The sequence below is a fragment of the Gobius niger genome, assembly GCF_951799975.1.
Source record: "Gobius niger genome assembly, chromosome: 1".
NCBI classification, from domain to species: domain Eukaryota; kingdom Metazoa; phylum Chordata; class Actinopteri; order Gobiiformes; family Gobiidae; genus Gobius; species Gobius niger.
In genome coordinates this window covers 74129300-74149779 of record NC_136852.1, presented here as the reverse complement: position 1 = coordinate 74149779, position 20480 = coordinate 74129300, and the positions used below count along the sequence as shown (strand labels likewise).

Sequence of the window (20480 nt, the reverse complement as noted above, 5' to 3'; positions counted from 1 at the left end):
TTAAGCAAATAAAGCTAGAATTAAGCAAAATGTCCTCAGAAAATGGAATAGTTTAAGGAAAACATTCTTATTTAGTGAAAAATTGTGGATATTTTACTTGAATGTTGCTTGATTTAAGTAAAATGTTCTAAATGACTCACATTTTTGAGCAAAATGTTCTTAATAAATACTAATATTTAAGGAGAGTATTTCCCGCGCCCGGAGACCCGCCTCCATGAGGTGGAGCCAGGCTGATGGTCAGAATCACCTGCTGGAGGATTCACCTATTGTACATGTTTTTAGTGGTAGACACGGGGAGAACATGCTCCACACAGAAAGGCCCCGTCCTGGTGGGAATCGAACCCGGGACCTTCGAGCTGTGAAGCTGAGGCTCTAACCGCTGTGCCACCGAGCCGCCCACTTTAAAGAATGGAATGTTTTATCTGTGAGAAGCAGTTCTTACATTAAGAGTTGTTGATCTTAGTTTTTCTTAAAATAAGAAAAAATATTCTTTGTCTAAAACTGAAGAAGATTCAAAAAGTTTTTCTTTCTTGTAACAAGAAAAATTATCATGTTTTTTAGCAAATTTATCTAAACAAGAAATGACTAGATTTTATTTCCTAAAATAAGAATTTTTTTCTCAAGAAAACTTTGCGGCAAAACATTATTACTTTTTAGGGAAAAAATAAGAACTTTTTTCTTAAAGTAAGACATTTTTTACTTGCTGAGAATCCACTTTTTGCAGTGTGGTCACTTCCGGTCGGTAAAACACGAGAAACATTCAGACGCAACAAAACTTTTTCTCCAGATGAGACTTTCGTTGGACTCACGGAACAACATCATGGCAGGAAGGTCGTGGGTTCGAATCCCAGCTCCTGCAGGTGCGCACTGCTGTTGTGTCCTCGGGCAGGACACTTCACTCTCTCTGCCTGGTGTGTGAGTGAGAGAGCGTTTCCTTGGGCCTGATGAAAAAGTATAAACATAAGTTGTGACAGTTTATCATTTAGTCGTAGGATTTTCCGATGTATAATTCCCAGCCTGATTTATTCTGCTTTAAACCAAAAAAAACAAGGCGAAATTTGATTTTTTTTTACCTTTTTTTTTCACTTAAAAATTCAAAAACGCTTAAAGTCAGTGAAAACCTTTGTCACTAAATCAACAAAATAAAACAATACATTCAAACCTGGCTCTGTCTGGGTTTTAGATTTTGGCTAAGATTAGATTTTTTTCTTATTTTTATAGGAAAACATAAAATAACAGAAACTTTTTTCTCATAAATCAGTAAAATTCAGCAAAAGTTTCCAATTGTTCTCTCTGAATGTATCTTTCTTCACCTGCAGCGTCCGCCTTAACCAATCTCCTTCTCCCCTGCTCAGTTTTACCCAAATCTAAAGCCTTCTCAGCCTATTTCAAAGCTAAGACCCACAAAACTGATCAAAAGTTTATTGTCATGTTTATGTTGCTTTTTTATATTGTGTAAATCTTGCTTCTCACATTTGCTTTGTCACATTTTTTGTCGCTTGTTTGTTTGCGACGCCTGATTTGAAAGCTAAGACCCTGTAGTTTCTGAAAATGGTGTGTAAGATCTGAGTGAGTGAGTGAGTGGAAACTGGTAACAAAGTCTGTACGAGAGAGATAAGATAATCCTTTATTGATCTCACAATGGAGAAGTTCCCTGTTCCATCAGCTCTCAGAAACACAGGAAAAACAGGAAATGTGCAAATTAAATCGTAAATGGAGGCCGTCTTATAAACAATGATAAAAATAAACATTAAAAACATTAAATTAGACCAGACTATACTTTGGCAGTGCAGGTTAAAGTCCTGGTGGTCTGACTCAGACAGAGCCGAGGGAAGATATTTTAGTTAGGGGGCGCCCTTTTTCTGCGCATATTTCCTATTTATTAACCTCTTACCCTCCGCCTTAACCGAGCGCAGTTTCTCCAGTTCGGCTTTACCCAAATCTAACAAGTTCTCACCTGGCGCTTATTAGAGCAGAGTAACGCCTCATAGTCAAGACATACAAAACAGATCCCTTTTCCTCACATTGCTGTCTCGTTGTTTCACATTCTTTTGTGTGAAGTTTGACACATTTTTGGTGTTTTTTGTCACATTTTTATTTATTTTTTGTCACATTTTTATTTATTTTTTTGTCACATTTTTATTTATTTTTTGTCACATTTTTATTTATTTTTTTGTCACATTTTTATTTATTTTTTGTCACATTTTTATTTATTTTTTGTCACATTTTTCACTTATTTTTTGTCAACTTTAAAAAAAAAAAATTGTCACATTTTTTATTGTTTTTTGTCACATTTGTGTCGCTTCTTTTTCTCTTTCTTTTTTTCTTTTTTTACACTTTTACCAATAAGCTTTTACATTTGGGTAAAACCAAACTGGAGAGAAAGTGCTCTGTTCAGGTGGAAGGCTTGCTGTTCCCAAACTATACACCAGGGGGTGCTGCAGCCCCCTCAGCACCCTGGGTTCCCACGGCCTTGGACTCAGATTATTAGTAATAATAATGTACAAAGCATATAATGATCTTCTCCCTCCTCCAGGAGCTTTTTGAACACAGGAAAAGTCAGTATAACCTCAGAGGAGCTGCTATTTTCAAAAAAGCAAAAGCGAAAAAGAATAAAAAGAGTGGATGTGTTTCTGTGAGAGGAGTTAATCTGTGGAAGATCAGTTAAAACTGTCCCAAACAGTCAACTCTTCAAAAACTTGTTTAAAGCTGCTAAAATTCAAGAATATATAAGCTTAGGATGAATAAAGTAAGAAAAAAAACATAAAAAATAATAATGACATGATTTAGTTTCAACTAAATTAACATAAAACAAATGTATGTATATATATTTGTTGGAATATGTTGCTAACTCCAGATACTTAGGCTTATTTCTCTTCTGTTTGACACTTCATTATTAATGTTTTGTTTTTTCTCTGGTGGAAGTCTGTAAACTGGCGTGATAAGTTTTCACTTCAGCCTAAAACCTTTCGGTCGTGTTGTACACAAAGAATTGGAAATGTTTGTATAAGGTTTAAAGGAATGAACTGACCGAATAAACTACTAGTACTACTACTACTACTATTACATTGTAGTTTTGCACAGTCGTGTTGTTCAGTCTGACAGCAGTGAGGGAGCCTCAGTCTGTGTTGTCCATGATGGAGCTGAGCCTGAATCATGAAGAAAGCAGCTCATGGAACATTTATGGTGGAAAAAGTTGAGGTCGATCGATATGGTTTTTTTTTAAGGTCGATATTTGGGCCGTTTTTTCCAAATCTCTGGTTTGTGAATCCTGTAAAAACATAAACACTGGGCTGCTTTTATTGTATTACTTTAGGGCAGGGGAGGCAAGTTAACATCATCGCCGAATTCACCATTATATCCCAGAGTAAAGAACTTTTAATCTGCAAATACCAAGTGGTTCTCAAGTGGTTCTGGCCTCGGGACCCGCCTTTACCCTCGGATGACGAGCCACGACCCAAATACAACCGTCATTTGTCATATATCCCATAAAATATCGTATTTTCAACCATTTTTTAATTGAACAAGCAGTAGATTTGCTTTAAAGCGATCAAAACAACCCAATCAGTTTAATTTGAACAGACCCTGGTGTGTTTCCATGCAGTTTCAGATGGGAAATATTCCTATAGGCCCCCCCTGAAAATGGTTCCACGACCCACAGTTGAGAATCACTGTTGCATCTGACCAGGTGGGATGTTCTGCCAGGACATTTTAAGAAACCCTGCATTTTTAGAGTACTTTAAAGGGGCTAGATGCAAGTTAGCCATTTTATACTCACTACTGCCACCTCAGGTTATACGTGTAACTGCAGCTTCTATATTAAAGAGGGAGTATTCTGCTTTTTTCAGCCCCACAGCACCAGTCTATATCACACTACAATGATGACAAACCTTCTGTTGGTCTGTAAATGCAGTAAATTAGAATAACTGCCTTGTATAAAATGTCTCTCTCAAAATGGCTGTAGTGAATGTCTTGAAATCGGCCTCTGTCTCTTTAAGAACCTCTGAGCCTTTAGACACGCCCCCTCCACACGCTGTCTGTGGCATCAGTGGGGAGGGGGTTCTGCTGAGGAGCAGTGGTTGGTTACTCGGCTGGTGACGAAAGCTCGGAGGCGTCTCCAGGAGGTGGGGGCGTTCCTAGGAGGACTCAGGCAAACCTATCCCTAAAATGGCCGCCATCAGAGTTTTTACAGATGACTCAGAAATACGTGAATGTGCCAAGGCAACACTTCAGCCATGTTTTTAATGAGGGAGTGACAGAATAACATGATGGAAAGCTTGAAAAAGTCCATTTTGCATAACACCCCCCCTATAACAAGTATTTGATCTCTTTTTTGCATAATAATATTTCTCAAAATCGGGGATTCCATCATTGTTTCTGTCCCAGCTTGGATTAGTTGCCGTTAGCATTAGCATACAGTTGCTAAAAATACAATTGCAGACGTTCTGAGCTCCATAATGACACACAGCCTGTCCATATTGACTGAGACTATGAGATTACTACTGAGATATCGGCTTGTATCGGCGCTAGATCGGCCGATATTGTAAATACCTCTAGAAAAAAAACAGTATATTCCAGTGTTTGTGTCTGTGGTTCTGGAGAGGCGGTGGCCCGGGGGCTGAGCAGGTCCCCCGGGGGCTGAGCAGGTCCCTCTGGCCTGTGGGCAGAAGGTCCGGCTCTCTTGTTGTCGGGAAGGGCATCGTGCTTGTCCGCGGTCACTCCGGTTGTCCTGGATGTTGAGCGTTTTTTTCGGAGAACGTTACGGGAAGAACTGGCCGCACATTTCTTGTCCTCATCATCATCACACTTGCCTCGGTCTGAAGGAAACGCCCCCGTCCTGACCCCGAACCTGAACTCCCACACTCGCTTTAGGTCATCCTGAGGTCTGTCTTCCTCGCCTCTAACTGCTCTGTTTGTCCCTCCCTGCCCCCCCCTTCTTCTGCGCTCGTCTCCGCCCCCCTCCTCTCTGCCCCCCCTGCCCCCCCCACACCTCCTCTCTCCCCCCACAGGAAGGCGCCGGGAACAGTTTCCTCAGGGCGGCCCGCTCCGGGAACCTGGACAAGGCCCTGGACCACATCAAGAACGGCATCGACATAAACACGGCCAATCAGGTGAGGCGGGGGGGGCGGGGCTTGTGGATGGGACCGCTCGCACGGCGTGGGTTGCGCATGTGTAAGGTCACAAGGGGGCGGGGCCTTTCGCAGGAACTTTCAATGGGAACTTTAGCTCGGAAATTGTGGGAGTTTTCGATTTTTCGTTGCCCATTGACCTTTGACCTCTGAACCGAGCGCATTTTCTCCAGTTCAGCTTTACCCCAATCCGAAAGCTTCCGGAAAAAAGGTGTGAAAATAGCGACAAAACTGAGACGAAAATAATGATGAAAATGTGACAAAAATGTGACGAAAAATTTACAAAAAATGACAAAAATTGATGAAAAAGTGCCAAAAATGTCACAAAAAATGACAAAAATGTGATAAAAATTTGACAAAAAATGACTTAAAAAATGACGACAAAATGACAAAAGTGTGACAAAAAATTGCAAAAAAATTACAAAAAAAGTTGAAAAAATGAGTTGAATACCCCAAAAAATGATTGACAAAAATCTTTTTAGTCTCTGGGTCAGTTTTTCAGATGAAGAAGAATCGCCAAAAAACTGTTAGCAGCTAGTTAGCATCATTAGTATCATTAGCATCATTAGCAACATTAGCAACATTAGCAGCATTAGCAACATTAGCATCATTAGCAAAATTAGCATCATTAGCATCATTAGCAACATTAGCATCATTAGCAGCATTAGCAACATTTGCAACAGTAGCAACATTAGCATCATTAGCATAATTAGCATCATTAGCAGCATTAGCAACATTTGCAACAGTAGCAACATTAGCAGCTTTAGCAACATTAGCATCATTAGCAACATTAGCAGCTTTAGCAGCATTGGCAACATTAGCAACATTAGCAGCATTAGCAACATTAGCATCATTAGCAACATTAGCAGCATTAGCAACATTAGCAACATTAGCAACATTAGCATCATTAGCCTGACTCTGGTTTAGGGAGTGTCGTCTGTAATAAAGTCAGCTCTATGTGTAATCTTGGATTTACCCGATACAGGTATCGGTATCGGTATCGGTGCATCCCTGACACAAATCCAAAAGTTTACAGCCAATAGGCCAGAGTAACGCCCCTTGAAAACAAGATGGCAACTTAACTTCATCTGAAAGCTAAGACCTTCAAAACTCATCTACACAGATCGTTTTCCTCGTGTTGACATTTCTTTTTCGTGGCTCTTTCGTGGCGTTTTCATCCTCGAGTCATTTTTGTCGCTATTTTGGATTTTTTCTAGAAGCTTTTAGCGAAACTGGAGAAAATGTGCTCGGTTAAGGCGAGGCTTTAATTCCCACGGAAAATTTCTGATGTTGAAAATTCCCAGAACTTTGCTTCCCGACATGTTGTACCTGCCGGCGGTCACTCTGGGGTTTAATAAATGTATATGATATTTATATATATATATATATATATATATATGGAACATGTCCTCTGGCAGTAAATATTGATCCTATGATTATTTACAAAGTGATAATCCACTGTGTGCTCTGTTAAAAAGAAACTAAAGTGCCAGGACCGCCGCCTCGGCACATACATGACCAGACTGACCCGTGCAAGGCCGTGGGAACCCAGGGTGCTGAGGGCGCTGCAGCACCCCCTGGTGGATAGTTTGTGAACTGCAGGCAATATTAACCCCTTAACTCCCACCTGAACCGAGCACATTTTCTCCAGCTTTACCCCAATCCAAAAGCTTCTGGAAAAAAGCTGTGAAAATAGCGACAAAACTGAGATGAAAACATTGACGAAAAAGTGACAAAAAATTTACAAAAATTTGACAAAAAAGCGAGAAAAAATTGACGAAAAATTGCGAATATTTGACGAAAAAATTGACAATTTTTTTTACAAAAAAGCGAGAAAAATTTGACGAATAATTGAGAAAAAAGGACGAAAAAGTGATACGAATTTGACAAAAAAATGTGAATAATTTGACGGAAAAGTGACAAAAAATTGACAAAAAATTGACAAAAAAGTGAGAAAAAATTGACGAAAAATTGAGAAAAAATGGACGAAAAAGTGATAAGAATTTGACAAAAAAAATGCGAATAATTTGACGAAAAAGTGACAAAAAAGTCACGAAAATTTGACAAAAATGAGACGACTGCCCAACAAAAAAAGTGATTAAAAAAAAATCTGATGTGAGGAAAAAGATCAGTTTAGTTTTGTAGGTCTTTCAAATGAGGCGTCACACTGGCCTACAGGATTTGGGTAAAGCTGAACTGGAGAAAATGCTCTCGGTTCAGGCGGGAGTTAAGAGGTTAATCAATAGGATTTATGCACAGAAAAAGTACTTTGGGGGTACATTTTGTCCCTCAGCGCCTCCTAAATAAAACATCTTCCCACGGCTCTGGACCCGTGTGCTGGACAATGACCCGAGGAAGCGGTTTGTGGATCATGTGACAACTGTGTTTATTTCAGTGTGAGCTGCATGTGTTACTGTGACTCCAGTGGCTTGTTTTTATGAAGCATGTCGACCTCCTCACCCCCACCTCCACCTCCTCCCTCACCTCCTCACCCTCACCTCCTCACCCCCACCCTCACCTCCTCACTTCTCCCCACCTCCTCCTGTGTCTGAAGAAGAAGGAGTTTATTTCAATGTGAGATTTATTACCTCATTTTAAACACAGTCAGAGCAAAAGTACAAAAACACGGTGTTCCGTTGGCGGATCATGTTTCGTACCTTCTCAAATCAAGGGCAAATTTATTCCAAGCACAATTTGCCCATTTTTAGACTTTTTGTTCTGTCGTAGTTTGTTTTATTCAGATTTGCAGATTTGTGTCTTTTACAAAGTTATTCCTGCTGATCTGGAATCATAACCAAACATTACCTCAAAGAGTAAAACCTTTAACATCGATGAGGAGGAGGCATCTAAAAGAATGTTTTTATCTCTGCTCCTCTTCCTCACCTGCTCCTCCTCCCACTACAGAAAGTGAATATCGAGCATTGGCTTAAATGACTTGAATTGAGGAAATGTTTCTTGTTTTGAGCGGTTTTCACTCGTTTAGACACTTTTCCTGATCGGACCGAGTTTGCTTTGCTTGTTTGAGGACATTTCAGACCAGTTCTAGGGTAAATCTCGCTTGAAATAAGAAAGTAATGAGCCAATGAGATAAGACCGATTTTCTTTCCCCATTGGCAAAGAAAATGACCTGAAATAAGGACGAAATGTATCGAAACGAGTTGAGAAAAAATGGACGAAAAAGTGATAAGAATTCGACCAAAAAATGTGAATAATTTGACGAAAAAGTGACTTGAATTGAGGAAATGTTTCTTGTTTTGAACGGTTTTCACTCATTTAGACACTTTTCCTGATCTGACCAAGTTTACTTTGCTTGTTTGAGGACATTTCAGACCAGTTCTAGGGTAAATCTCGCTTGAAATAAGAAAGTAAAATTGCCAATGAGATAAGACCCATTTTCTTTCCCCAAAAAGTGATAAGAATTCGACAAAAAAAATGCGAATAATTTGACAAAAAAATGACAAAAAATTGACAAAAAAATGCGAATAATTTGACAAAAAAATGACAAAAAATTTACAAAAAAATGTGAATAATTTGACAAAAAATTTACAAAAAAATTACAAAAACATGTGAATAATATAACGAAAAAGTGACAAAAAATTGAGGAAAAAATGGACGAAAAAGTGATAAGAATTCCACAAAAAAATGCGAATAATTTGACGAAAAAGTGACTTGAATTGAGGAAATGTTTCTTGTTTTGAGCGGTTTTCACTCATTTAGACACTTTTCCTGATCGGACCGAGTTTCCTTTGCTTGTTTGAGGACATTTCAGACCAGTTCTAGGGTAAATCTGGCTTGAAATAAGAAAGTAAAATTGCCAATGAGATAAGACCCATTTTCTTTCCCCAAAAAGTGATAAGAATTCGACAAAAAAATGTGAATAATTTGACAAAAAAATGACAAAAAATTTACAAAAAAATGTGAATAATTTGACAAAAAATTTACAAAAAAATTACAAAAACATGTGAATAATATAACGAAAAAGTGACAAAAAATTGAGGAAAAAATGGACGAAAAAGTGATAAAAATTCGACAAAAAAATGCGAATAATTTGACGAAAAAGTGACTTGAATTGAGGAAATGTTTCTTGTTTTGAGCGGTTTTCACTCATTTAGACACTTTTCCTGATCGGACCAAGTTTCCTTTGCTTGTTTGAGGACATTTCAGACCAGTTCTAGGGTAAATCTGGCTTGAAATAAGAAAGTAAAATTGCCAATGAGATGAGACCAATTTTCTTTCCCCATTGGCAAAGAAAATGACCTGAAATAAGAACGAAACGTATCGAAACGAGTTGAGAAAAAATGGACGAAAAAGTGATAAGAATTCGACCAAAAAATGCGAATAATTTGACGAAAAAGTGACAAAAAATTACAAAAAATTTACCAAAAAATGTGAATAATTTGACAAAAAAGTGACAAAAAATTGACAAAAATTTGACGAAAAAGTGAGAAAAATTTGATGAAAAATTGAGAAAAAAATGACGAAAAAGTGAGAAAAATTTGACCAATAATTGAGAAAAAATTGACGAAAAAGTGATAAGAATTCGACATTTCTTTCCCCATTGGCAAAGAAAATGACCTGAAATAAGGACGAAACGTATCGAAACGAGTCAGAAACATCTCAGAACAAGTGAAATAATCCAGGACAAATGCCCAACAACTTCTTAACTAGTCAAAACAACTAAAATTTAGATGATGTGCTCAAATTGAGATGTTTATACTGATCTAGTTAATTACTTTTTGCAGTGCACCTGCTCTTCTTCCTTCTCTTCACTTGCTCCTCCTTCTCCTCCCCTGCTCCTCCTCCTCATCACCTCCTCCTCCTCCCCCCCCCCCCCCCCCCCTCCACAGTGCCCTCCTCGCGCCTCTCTCTCCGCCGCTCAGAGGAACAATATGTGGCGCTGTGGCAAAGGTCCAACCTCACATGTCCTGTGGGCTGTCGAGGGCTGTGTGAGCTCGGACCTATCCCACACGCCTCGTATTCTTCCTGCCCCAGAGAGACCAGCGCCCCCTGCTGTACTGCACCTCCCCACACACACCCCGGCATCGCACCCACAACCCGCGCTCACTGTGTGTGAATGTGCATGCCCCCCCGGTGGTCAGTGTAAGTATGGGGACCCTCAGCATGTGGGTCTGTGTTCTTCAGCCTGAGGAACAAATATCTGTATCTGTGTCGTGAATAAAAGACTCAAACTCAACAGGAGAGACTGAGGGATGTTACTTTTTTAGATAACTGTACTTTAAAGGGACTATACGGACTCTACGCTCACACCTGTTCACCACAACTGCCTCTATAATCCTGTCCTGTGTCGTCATGCACGAGCTAAATACAGAGACTGCAGTTACACGTAAGACCTGAGGTGGCAGCAGTGAGTATAAAATGACCAACTTGCATTTAGTCCCTTTAACGATACTTTTTTTGATACCGATGGTAAAGGATTTGTCATATAGAAACTTAACACAGATTAATAATGTTCATTTCTTTTGCTTTTGTATCATTTGTTTGAGGTGAAACAACCAAGAAACTTCCTTAAAATTACAAAAGGGTGAAAAAACAGTTTTTTTTTTTCATTTTTTACCCATTTTTTTCATGTTTTTCTCCCCCAAAAAATCCCAAAGTTTTTACCTTTTTTTCCCATCAGTTTTCCCCCAAAATTTCCCTTTTTTTCCATGTTTTTTGTTTGTTTGTTTTTCCCATTTTTTCCACTTTTTCAATTTTTTCATCTATTTTTCCTCCAAAAAATGCAAAAAAAAAAAGTTTTAACATTTTTTCCATGTTTTTTTTCCATCAGTTTTTCCCAAAAAATAAAATTTTGCCCCAATTTTTTCTTCTTTTTTTTTAGATTTTTTTTCCACGTTTTTAAATCATTTTTTCATGTTTTTCTCCCCCAAAAATTCCCAAAGTTTTTACGTGCTTTTTTCCATCAGTTTTCCCCAAAATTTCTATTTAGCCCCAAATTTTCCCAATTTTTTTCCATGTAATTAATTTTTAATTAGTTATTTTGTTTTGTTTTTCCCATGTTTTCCACTTTTTCAATTTTTTCATCTTTTTTTCCTCTAAAAAATGCACACAAAAAATTGACATTTTTTCCACGTTTTTTTTCCATCAGTTTTCCCAAAAAATTTAATTTTGCCCCAATTTTTAGAATTTTTTTTCACGTTTTTAAATCTTTTTTTCATGTTTTTTCCAATTATATTTTTTTTACGTGTTTTCTTCCATCAGTTTTCCCCCAAATTTCAATTTTTTTCCCAATCCCTTTTTCCCAATCCCGTCAATAATTATCACTGAAAATTCCATATTTACTATATTGAATCTTTGGACCTGGAGAACTTTTTTGTCTTTTGATCATCTGGCCCACTAAGTTCAAAGCTCATGACGACACAATTCATTTTTAGATTTTTGCTTCACTGAAAAACTCCCAAACTGCACAAACTCAGAATGACCGGATCAATCTTAACGCTGTGGAATCCGTGGTGATTCCAGATGGTCTGAGTGTGAGCTGCCGGTCCTACAGCTGCTCTGTCTGCTTCTCCTCAGAATGGGCTGAACGGGCTGCACCTGGCCTCCAAAGAAGGTCATGTGAAAATGGTGCTGGAGCTGCTGCACAACGGGATCACCCTGGAGACCACCACCAAGGTCAGACCTTCACACGAGCGGCTGCATGAGTGAATGAGGGCGACTGTAAACCCGGCGCCGCCAGAGTCACGGGACGTCACACGTGTGCGTCTGAGTCCGTAGGTTTAGAATGAGGTGCGTGGAGCTGCTCTCCTCGATCTTCTCACAGTTAGCAGAACTGACGAAAGCTCGGAGGCGTCTCCAGGAGGTGGGGGCGTTCCTAGGAGGACTCAGGCAAAGCTATCCCTAAAATGGCCGCCGTCAGAGTTTTTACAGATTACTCAGAAATACGTGAATGTGCCAAGGCAACACTTTAGGCATGTTTTTTAATAAGGGAGTGACAGAATAACATGATGGAAAGCTTGAAAAAGTCCATTTTGCATAATACCCCCCCTTTAATACAGAAGCTGCAGTTACGCATAAGGCCAGAGGTGGCAGTAGTGAGTATAAAATGACTAACTTGCATCTAGCCCCTTTAACACAAGTCTTTCAAATCAGTCCACACGTAGTAGTCGAGGACACTGTCTCTGTCGCACCTTCAGCTAAGCAATAAGTAGCTAGCCTTGCTGCTACTAGCCTAGCCTAACGTTTGGGAACTATTTGCCGCGGAAATCATTAAATAAACCTTTGGGCCTTCATAAAAGTGTATGAAGTTTATGTTGTGCATGTTCAATTGGCAAATGGCCGAATAATAAGCGGGATAATGTTTAGAACGATGGTCATTATCGGGAAAATAAGAACCTTCAGGGCGAAACAAGACCTGTCGGTGCTTATTTTCCCGATAATGACCATCGTTCTAAACATTATCCTTTACTTACAAATGTACATTAAAACAAATATTGTAACAACATTCCCATTTAAACCACAGACGTATCAACAGGCCTGAAGCACAGTGGACGTGTTTGTCACTGTAGAGAGGGTTTGGAAACAAGCTTTAGGCTGTGTCCGAAAGTCCACACTATTCCCTATAGTCACGATATAGTCACTATATAGTGGTCACTTGTTGTAGGCGTGTCCGAATGTCCAGAGAGAAAAAAGTCGTCCACTCGAAATTTCCCACAATGCATCTGGAAAAGTCGTGAGCATCGATGGTCACTAAACGAGTCAATATAGCCCACAATGCACTGGGAGAGTGTGAGAAGAGCCGGACAGAGACAGGTCTGTGAACTAAACACGACTGAAGTAAATCAGCTGTTTCAGTCGAGTGTTTGTGTTTCTCATGAATAAACGACCTAAATATAAACGGTTACGGAGAAAAGATGCTAACGTTAGCTGCTAACCTTTAGCTTGAACTGTTAAATGACCGATAGCTTCATGCTAACGTTAGCTGCTAACCTTTAGCTTGCGCTGTTAAATGACCGATAGCTTCATGCTAACGCTAGCGGCTAACCTTTAGCTGGAGCTAAATGACCGATAGCTTCCTCTGGAATAATCCAAGCCATTCATGTAAAATCCATGTTAAATATAAAGTATCTGACTCGTATTTATCATAAATATTCCACTGTCTCTGAGTTTGGTTTTTATCACAGAAATACTTTATTCCCGGAGTTTAGCGACTTTTATCAGATGTGGTCGCTCATGCTGGTGTTTCGGACACCGGGCTCTGACCGACTTTCTGCGTCTCTGAGCTCACGCTGGAGTGACTTTTTTTTTTCTTGCTTTTTTTGTGATGATAGTTTTAATTTAAATTCAAATGTAAAAAATAAAACGCCTGTAAAAGTGCCAAAACAGTCGTTCTGTTTCATAAAATAAACGTTTGTAACAATAAATAAACTCTTCAAACTCTTCAAAAAAAGTGACTATATAGTTCGGGCCTATGTAGTGAATGAGGGTCAGGGACGAGGGTGGACATTCGGACACAGCCAGAGTTTAGTAAAATCCACTGTTACCATGGAGATCCGCCATGTTTGTGGCTGTTAGCAAACATTTCCCATGGACTAAAAACAGTATAAAAAGTGTAGAATCAGCTGCTGGGTCACTGTGGTGTCCAAGTGTTTTAATGTTAAGTAAAATCTCCTTCAGTTCATTATTGCTGCAAATCCCATGATGCTTAGCGAGATGACATCACAGCCCTGAACTCTTTACACTAGCGCCTCCTGCTGTTGCGTAAACTCCCCTGTAACCCTCTGATTCTGTCCCCCCGCAGAAGGGGAACACGGCCCTGCACATCGCGGCTCTGGCGGGGCAGGAGCAGGTGGTCACCGAGCTGGTCAACTACGGCGCCAACGTCAACGCCCAGTCCCAGGTTTGACTCCTCGGCTCCTCAAACATCGTTGTGTCTACGTGTGTGCCATCTCTGTGCATCCTCTTTTCTCTGTGCTTGCGTGCGGTGCTGTCTCCTGCCTGTGTCGTCCGCTGCCCCGCCCCCCACCACCGCCCCCGCCGCCATCGCCACCGCCGTGTCTGAGAGCAGAAGGGCTTCACGCCGCTCTACATGGCGGCTCAGGAAAACCATCTAGAGGTGGTGAAGTTTCTGCTGGAGAACGGAGCCAATCAGAGCATTCCAACCGAGGTACTCCGCCCCCCCCTTCGCCCCGCCCCCTCGCCCCGTCCACAGCTCCGGGTTTGGAACTTTAAAGGGCCAAGACTGACGTTTCCTTTCCGTTATCGTTTCTTTTTCTTCCACGTTCCGGCACGGCCGAGCTCGTCTCATTCATGAGCTCAGCAGCTACAGGAAGATCATTATGAGAATATCATTAACACACAAGTTAACACTGTAACGCTAACGAGACACAAGACGCTCTGACTTTGTTCAGTGACAATAATTTAAAAAAAAAGGTGGGGTTTAGGATCAGGGCAGTCTTGTTTAGGATGTGAGCAGATAAACGGTGGATTTTAAAGGATAAATTGCCCGATAAGCACTTAATTAATGAGAAAAAATGGAATCAAACTTGTGGACACAACAGAAGTTTATGTAAGGATTAAACACCTCTGAGCCTTAGTGCGTTAGCCGGTTCTAACGCCCGACACAGTGTTGTTCCTCCTGCATTATAACGTCTAACGCGGCTCCTCGTTGTTTAATCCGCTTATACCAGGGTCCCACAAACCTAACATTTATAATAAATGTGTTTTTCATTGGCTGGTCTCAGAGCGAGTCATTCTCCGCAGCTATTACGAGGATCTCAGTCAGGCTCAACGACACAACATCAGCACAGAATCACAACACAACAGGACTAACCCGGAAACACTTTTCCCTGGAAGTAAACACCGATATGCGGCACTCGTGGGCCGGACTTATTTACCTTTCAGTCGCTCACACCTGGGCCCCCCCAACTGAAACTTTTATGTTTGACTTTACTAATCCAGACAAAGATGCTTCAATGCAGGATCATTTTATGTACGCCTGAAAATGATGAATAGCCTTAACCGTTTCCAATAGAAATGTAAAGCTCATATGTTATTAACAGTAGCTAACCTAGCTGCTCACTCTCCTCTACAAACATTTAGCAAACACTAAATCCATCTCATACGTTCCTGTCAGTCACTAATTACGCCTTTATCTGATTCAGCTGTGTCATGCGTTGCTATGGCGACGCCACAGCGGAGTGACATCCCAGTGATTTAACCACCGGACTACGTGTGCGGTTACACCAAAATAATGCACCAGCCAATCAGAATCCAGTATTCACCCAGACCATGGAATATGCAGAGTGACCCCATGGGGTTTCCGCCTGGACAGTAAACCAGACGCTGAACTTCCCGTCCGCTCTCTCTTCCCATTAAAAATGAGTAGAACAGAAATGAAGCGATAGCTCAAGATTTGGTAAAGGACAGCGAGTAAAAGCTCGGATGTGACGGAGCAGGTTAGAAAATATGACGTGAGGACTTCACTGGAGGAAACCTCCGTGTTCATAACGTGGATGTTTTTTGTCTAGAGGCTAACGCGGCTAACACAAAATAAAAATCAAAACTAGCGCAAAAAAAGAATCGTCCTGTTAGTTTAAATAATATTTACTTGTTTACCTGTAACATTATCATTTTTTAACACCAGCCTTTAGCTCTAAGATAAAGCTCCGCCCCTTACGAGCGCTGGCGTTTCCTTTGGGGCAGATTCACAGAGAACATGATGTTATTACTCGCTGCTGTGACTCCATCAGTAACTCTGTCCTTAACCAGATCCTGAGCTTCTCTTTATTTGTGTGGGACAAACAGGAAGTCCAGGGTCTGGTTTACTGTCCAGGAAGACGCCACGTGGGGAAACTGCGCATAAGCCTACGCAGCAACAGCTTAAAGTTTAACTCAATTAGCACAAGCAGCTAAAGTTAGCATTTAACCTGTTGCACAAAAACAACCGACCTGAGGAAAGTTCCGTCCGTGGGGCAAAGGGGCAAAAACGTCTGTCAATAGTTGGGCATAAAGAAAGTTGAACTAATGAATGAGACGGTGCTTTTATTTTGGCGAGCTGGATCGAAGCAGGAAGTGACTGTGTGGGCTGTGCAGCTCCTGTTAGCTTGAGTCAGTCTTACACATTGTAGCTCAGATGTAGTTTTGAAACGCCTTTAATCTGCTGGTTGTCGTCGCTGATCTGCAGTCATGTGTGATCCCCATGGTTCTATTTCTCAGTGTTTCTTGTGTCCAGCAGAGGTCAGTCTTTAGCCCCCGGGTTGTTCCCTCTTGTGTCTCTCCCCCCCCGGTACTGACCCTGTGTGTGTCTGTCCCAGGACGGCTTCACCCCCCTGGCCGTGGCTCTGCAGCAGGGCCATGAGAACGTGGTGGCCCTCCTCATAAACTACGGCACGAAAGGCAAAGTGCGGCTCCCGGCGCTGCACATCGCGGCGCGCAACGACGACACGCGCACGGCGGCCGTGCTGCTGCAGAACGACCCCAACCCGGACGTCCTCAGTAAGGTACGGTCCGGCTAACGTCTGAAACATTACCACAGAGCCGGCTCTATGGGGGAAAGGCTAGACCGCAGTACCACCAGCGGCCACTAATCAAACTAGAGACAAGTGAACCCAGGAAGCTAACGGACAATCCACAACGGAAACAGAAACAGATCAGACTACACACACAAATGACCCCTCCTCGTCCCTTTCCTCCCCCCTACACATAAATGCTAACGTTAGCTTTATGCTACATATGCTAACACTAGGCTAGTGTCGTTCTTTTCCTCCTACTGGGCAATCTGCTGTGAAGAAAATATCAATATGGACCCAGTTTTGACTTGACTTTACTTGTGTGTGATAGTTTACAGTTTATCAGAAAACAGAGAAAAATTGTGGCGAAACCATCAAATTATCGCCTCTAAGCACAAACACTAGCAACTAATCCTTAACCTCTTAACTCCCGCCTGAACCGAGAGGATCTTTTTCCTCACGTCATCAGATTTTTTTTCCATCATTTTTTTTGTTGGGTATTCAACTCATTTTTGTAACATTTTTGTCATTTTTTTTGTCATTTTTTTGTCATTTTTTCTTCCATTTTTTTAATACATTTTTTGTCAAATTCTTATCAATTTTTTTGTCATTTTATGTCATTTTTTGTCATAATTTTTCAGTTTTTCTTCAATTTTTTTTAATCAATTTTTTGTCCAATTTTTCTAAATTTTTTGTGACATTTTTGCCACTTTTTCATCAAATTTTATCTTTTTTTTTTTTGTCACATTTTGTCGAATTTTATCTTTTTTTTATTTTTGCTATTTTTTTGGTAAATTTTTATCACAGTTTTGTAAATTTTTTGGTCAATTTTTAATCAACTTTTGGTCATTTTTTGGTCATATTTTTGTATTTTTTTTCTCACATTTTTGTCTTTTTTTTGTCATTTTTGCCTCTTTGTCAGCAATTTTTCGTCACCTTTTTGTCAATGTTTTCTCACTTTTTCGTCACATTTCCATCATTGTTTTCGTCTCAGTTTTGTTGCTATTTTCACACCTTTTTCCCAGAAGCTTTTGGATTGGGGTAAAGCCAAACTGGAAGAAAATGTGCTCGGTTCAGGCGGGAGTTAAGGGGTTAAAGGAGCTATACCTGATTCGACTTCTAGAAATGGAATGAAAATACTGTAATTTCATCCTCCTTTGGTATAATGTAAACTCAAACATTTGTGGGGAAAACATGCGTGCACCCAACTATAAAACATTTGTATCAATTTCATGAACTTGCAGGCTGTTTTTCTAGCATTTTTGTGATAAACTTGTCCCTGTAAAGAATTTGGATTCTACAAATACATTAGGTAAGTTACGAATGAGTTTGGACCACAACAAACATTTTAATTTAGTGGCCTCGCCTTTAAGTGTTTGCTGTCAAGATCTATGCAGTTAGTGAACTAGACCTTCAGCAGCATTTGTCCAATTCGACCGTCCTTAAACAGGGGAAAGGGAAGTGACATCACCAACAGCTGCTGTTCTTCTTCTGTAAGGTTATTGGCAGACTGCAGGCAAACAAAAGTGCATGTCGCCCCCTAGTGTATAGTGTATGCAACGACATAGTGTCCAAACAAAGACATTTAAGGAGAAAAAAAAATCCAAATGCTCCTTCACATTTCCCTTTAGTGATATTTTATCTCCACAGCTGTTTCTTAAAGCGACAGCAGCAACTGATCCATGTGGCTTAAGTTTCTACTAAATGAAAACAAAAGCATTTAATCCGTTTCCTGAGTTTCCTCTTTAACACTGACATGTGACTGAGCTGTGGGGACGACAACATGTGTTTATCACTTTTATAAAGTTTGGCTTGTGCAGAATGTGCTCCTGTCAATCAACAGTGGTTGCGCATGAATCACTCGAGGGTGGGGGTGAGGTCCCTATGCTAACGTGGCTATGATTGTTAGCATTGAGGCTCCTCCCCCTAACTCCTTCCTAACTGGCAGCCCAATTCGGAGGCTTCTTATCATGGCGGACGCTGACGCACATCCGGTTTGGTGTGAGACCTCTTACCAATTTACTGGTTTCGTTCGGGTCCTGTTATTCCCATGAAAGGCTTTCTTCCCCTTCGGCTAAGCCACGCCTCCTTGTGTGATGCGGGAGGGAAAAAAATAATATTACTCAAATTGCAGGCCCAGGCGCTCGATTATTCGCAGTCTGTTCCATTTGTAAAGCGTCAAAGTGTAAAGCATTCTCCGTGCGGGCTTCTGGTCCAAAGGTCTAAGAAACGAAGTCTGAACAAACGCTTCAGATGAAAGGTCACACGTGTCCGTCTGACTGTAATGGGATGTAACTGTGCCTCTTGTCTGACTGTAACGGGATGTAACTGTGCCTCTTGTCTGACTGTAACGGGATGTAACTGTGCCTCTTGTCTGACTGTAACGGGATGTAACTGTGCCTCTTGTCTGACTGTAATGGGATGTAACTGTGCCTCTTGTCTGACTGTAATGGGATGTAACTGTGCCTCTTGTCTGACTGTAACGGGATGTAACTGTGCCTCTTGTCTGACTGTAACGGGATGTAACTGTGCCTCTAGTCTGACTGTAATGGGATGTAACTGTGCCTCTTGTCTGACTGTAACGGGATGTAACTGTGCCTCTTGTCTGACTGTAACGGGATGTAACTGTGCCTCTTGTCTGACTGTAATGGGATGTAACTGTGCCTCTTGTCTGACTGTAATGGGATGTAACTGTGCCTCTTGTCTGACTGTAATGGGATGTAACTGTGCCTCTTGTCTGACTGTAACGGGATGTAACTGTGCCTCTTGCAGACCGGCTTCACCCCGCTGCACATCGCTGCTCACTACGAGAACCTGAACGTGGCCCAGCTGCTGCTCAACAGAGGCGCGAATGTCAACTTCACCCCAAAGGTACGAACACGAGATCATTCCAAAGCAGGTTCAGGCGCCTAAATGTGGACAGTCAGGGGTGTCACATCTCCTGTTCTGAACTGGTAGGTTGGAGCTCCTCAGGGCTGCATACTTAGACCCATATTGTTCCATGTATCAATACAGCTTTATGCAGATGATGCCAAATCTGATGTAAAGTCTGAGGAACTTCACGACTTGGACTTGACTCGAGACTTGCCTTTAGTGACTTGCTCCCACCTCTGACACTGAGTCACTTAACCTCTTAACTCCCGCCTGAACCGAGAGCGTTTTCTGCAGTTCAGCTTTACCCAAATCCTGTAGGCCAGTGTAACGCCTCATTTGAAAGCTAAGATCTACAAAACTCATCTAAATGGATCTTTTTCCTCACGTCATCAGATTTTTTTCCATCTTTTTGGGGGGGGGGGTTTCAACTCATTTTGTAACTTTTTTGTCTTTTTTTTTTAAATCAATTTTTTGTCTTTTTTGGGTCATTTTTCGTCACATTTTTGTCAAAGTTGTTGTCGTTTTTTTGTCTTTTTTTGTCATTTTTTTGTCTTTTTAGTCATTTTTCGTCACTTTTTCGTCACTTTTTTGTCTTTTTTTGTCATTTCTTTGTCATTTTTTTGTCTTTTTTTTGTCATTTTGTGTCTTTTTTTGTGATTTTTTGTGATTTTTCGTCACTTTTTTGTCTTTTTTGTCATTTTTTTGTCACATTTCTGTCATTTTTTTGTCATTTTTTGTCATATTTTTTGTCATTTTTTTTGTCATTTTTTGTCATTTTTTCGTCACTTTTTTGTCCAAGTTTTCTCACTTTTTTGTCACATCTTCATCCTTGTTTTCGTCTCAGTTTTGTCGCTATCTTCACACCTTTTTTCCAGAAGCTTTTGGATTGGGGCAAAGCCAAACTGGAGAAAATGTGCTCGGTTCAGGTGGGAGTTAAGGGGTTAAAGGTCAAATATGCACAAATATTAACTTTTTTTCCACATAAAAAGTTGCGTAGTGCACCTTTAAG

General features: G+C 40.7%; 1 protein-coding gene across 1 annotated transcript in view; it reads left to right on the top strand.

The window, feature by feature from the left end:
- Window positions 1-20480, top strand: part of LOC306960690 (ankyrin-1-like) — a 222220-nt gene that overhangs the window by 108816 nt on the left and 92924 nt on the right. Inside the window, exons 3-8 of the mRNA XM_079553166.1 lie at window positions 5010-5111; window positions 11664-11762; window positions 13888-13986; window positions 14155-14253; window positions 16403-16588; window positions 19370-19468. Coding sequence (XP_079409292.1) covers window positions 5010-5111; window positions 11664-11762; window positions 13888-13986; window positions 14155-14253; window positions 16403-16588; window positions 19370-19468 — 684 coding nt within the window. The remainder of the gene's footprint in view (window positions 1-5009; window positions 5112-11663; window positions 11763-13887; window positions 13987-14154; window positions 14254-16402; window positions 16589-19369; window positions 19469-20480) is intronic.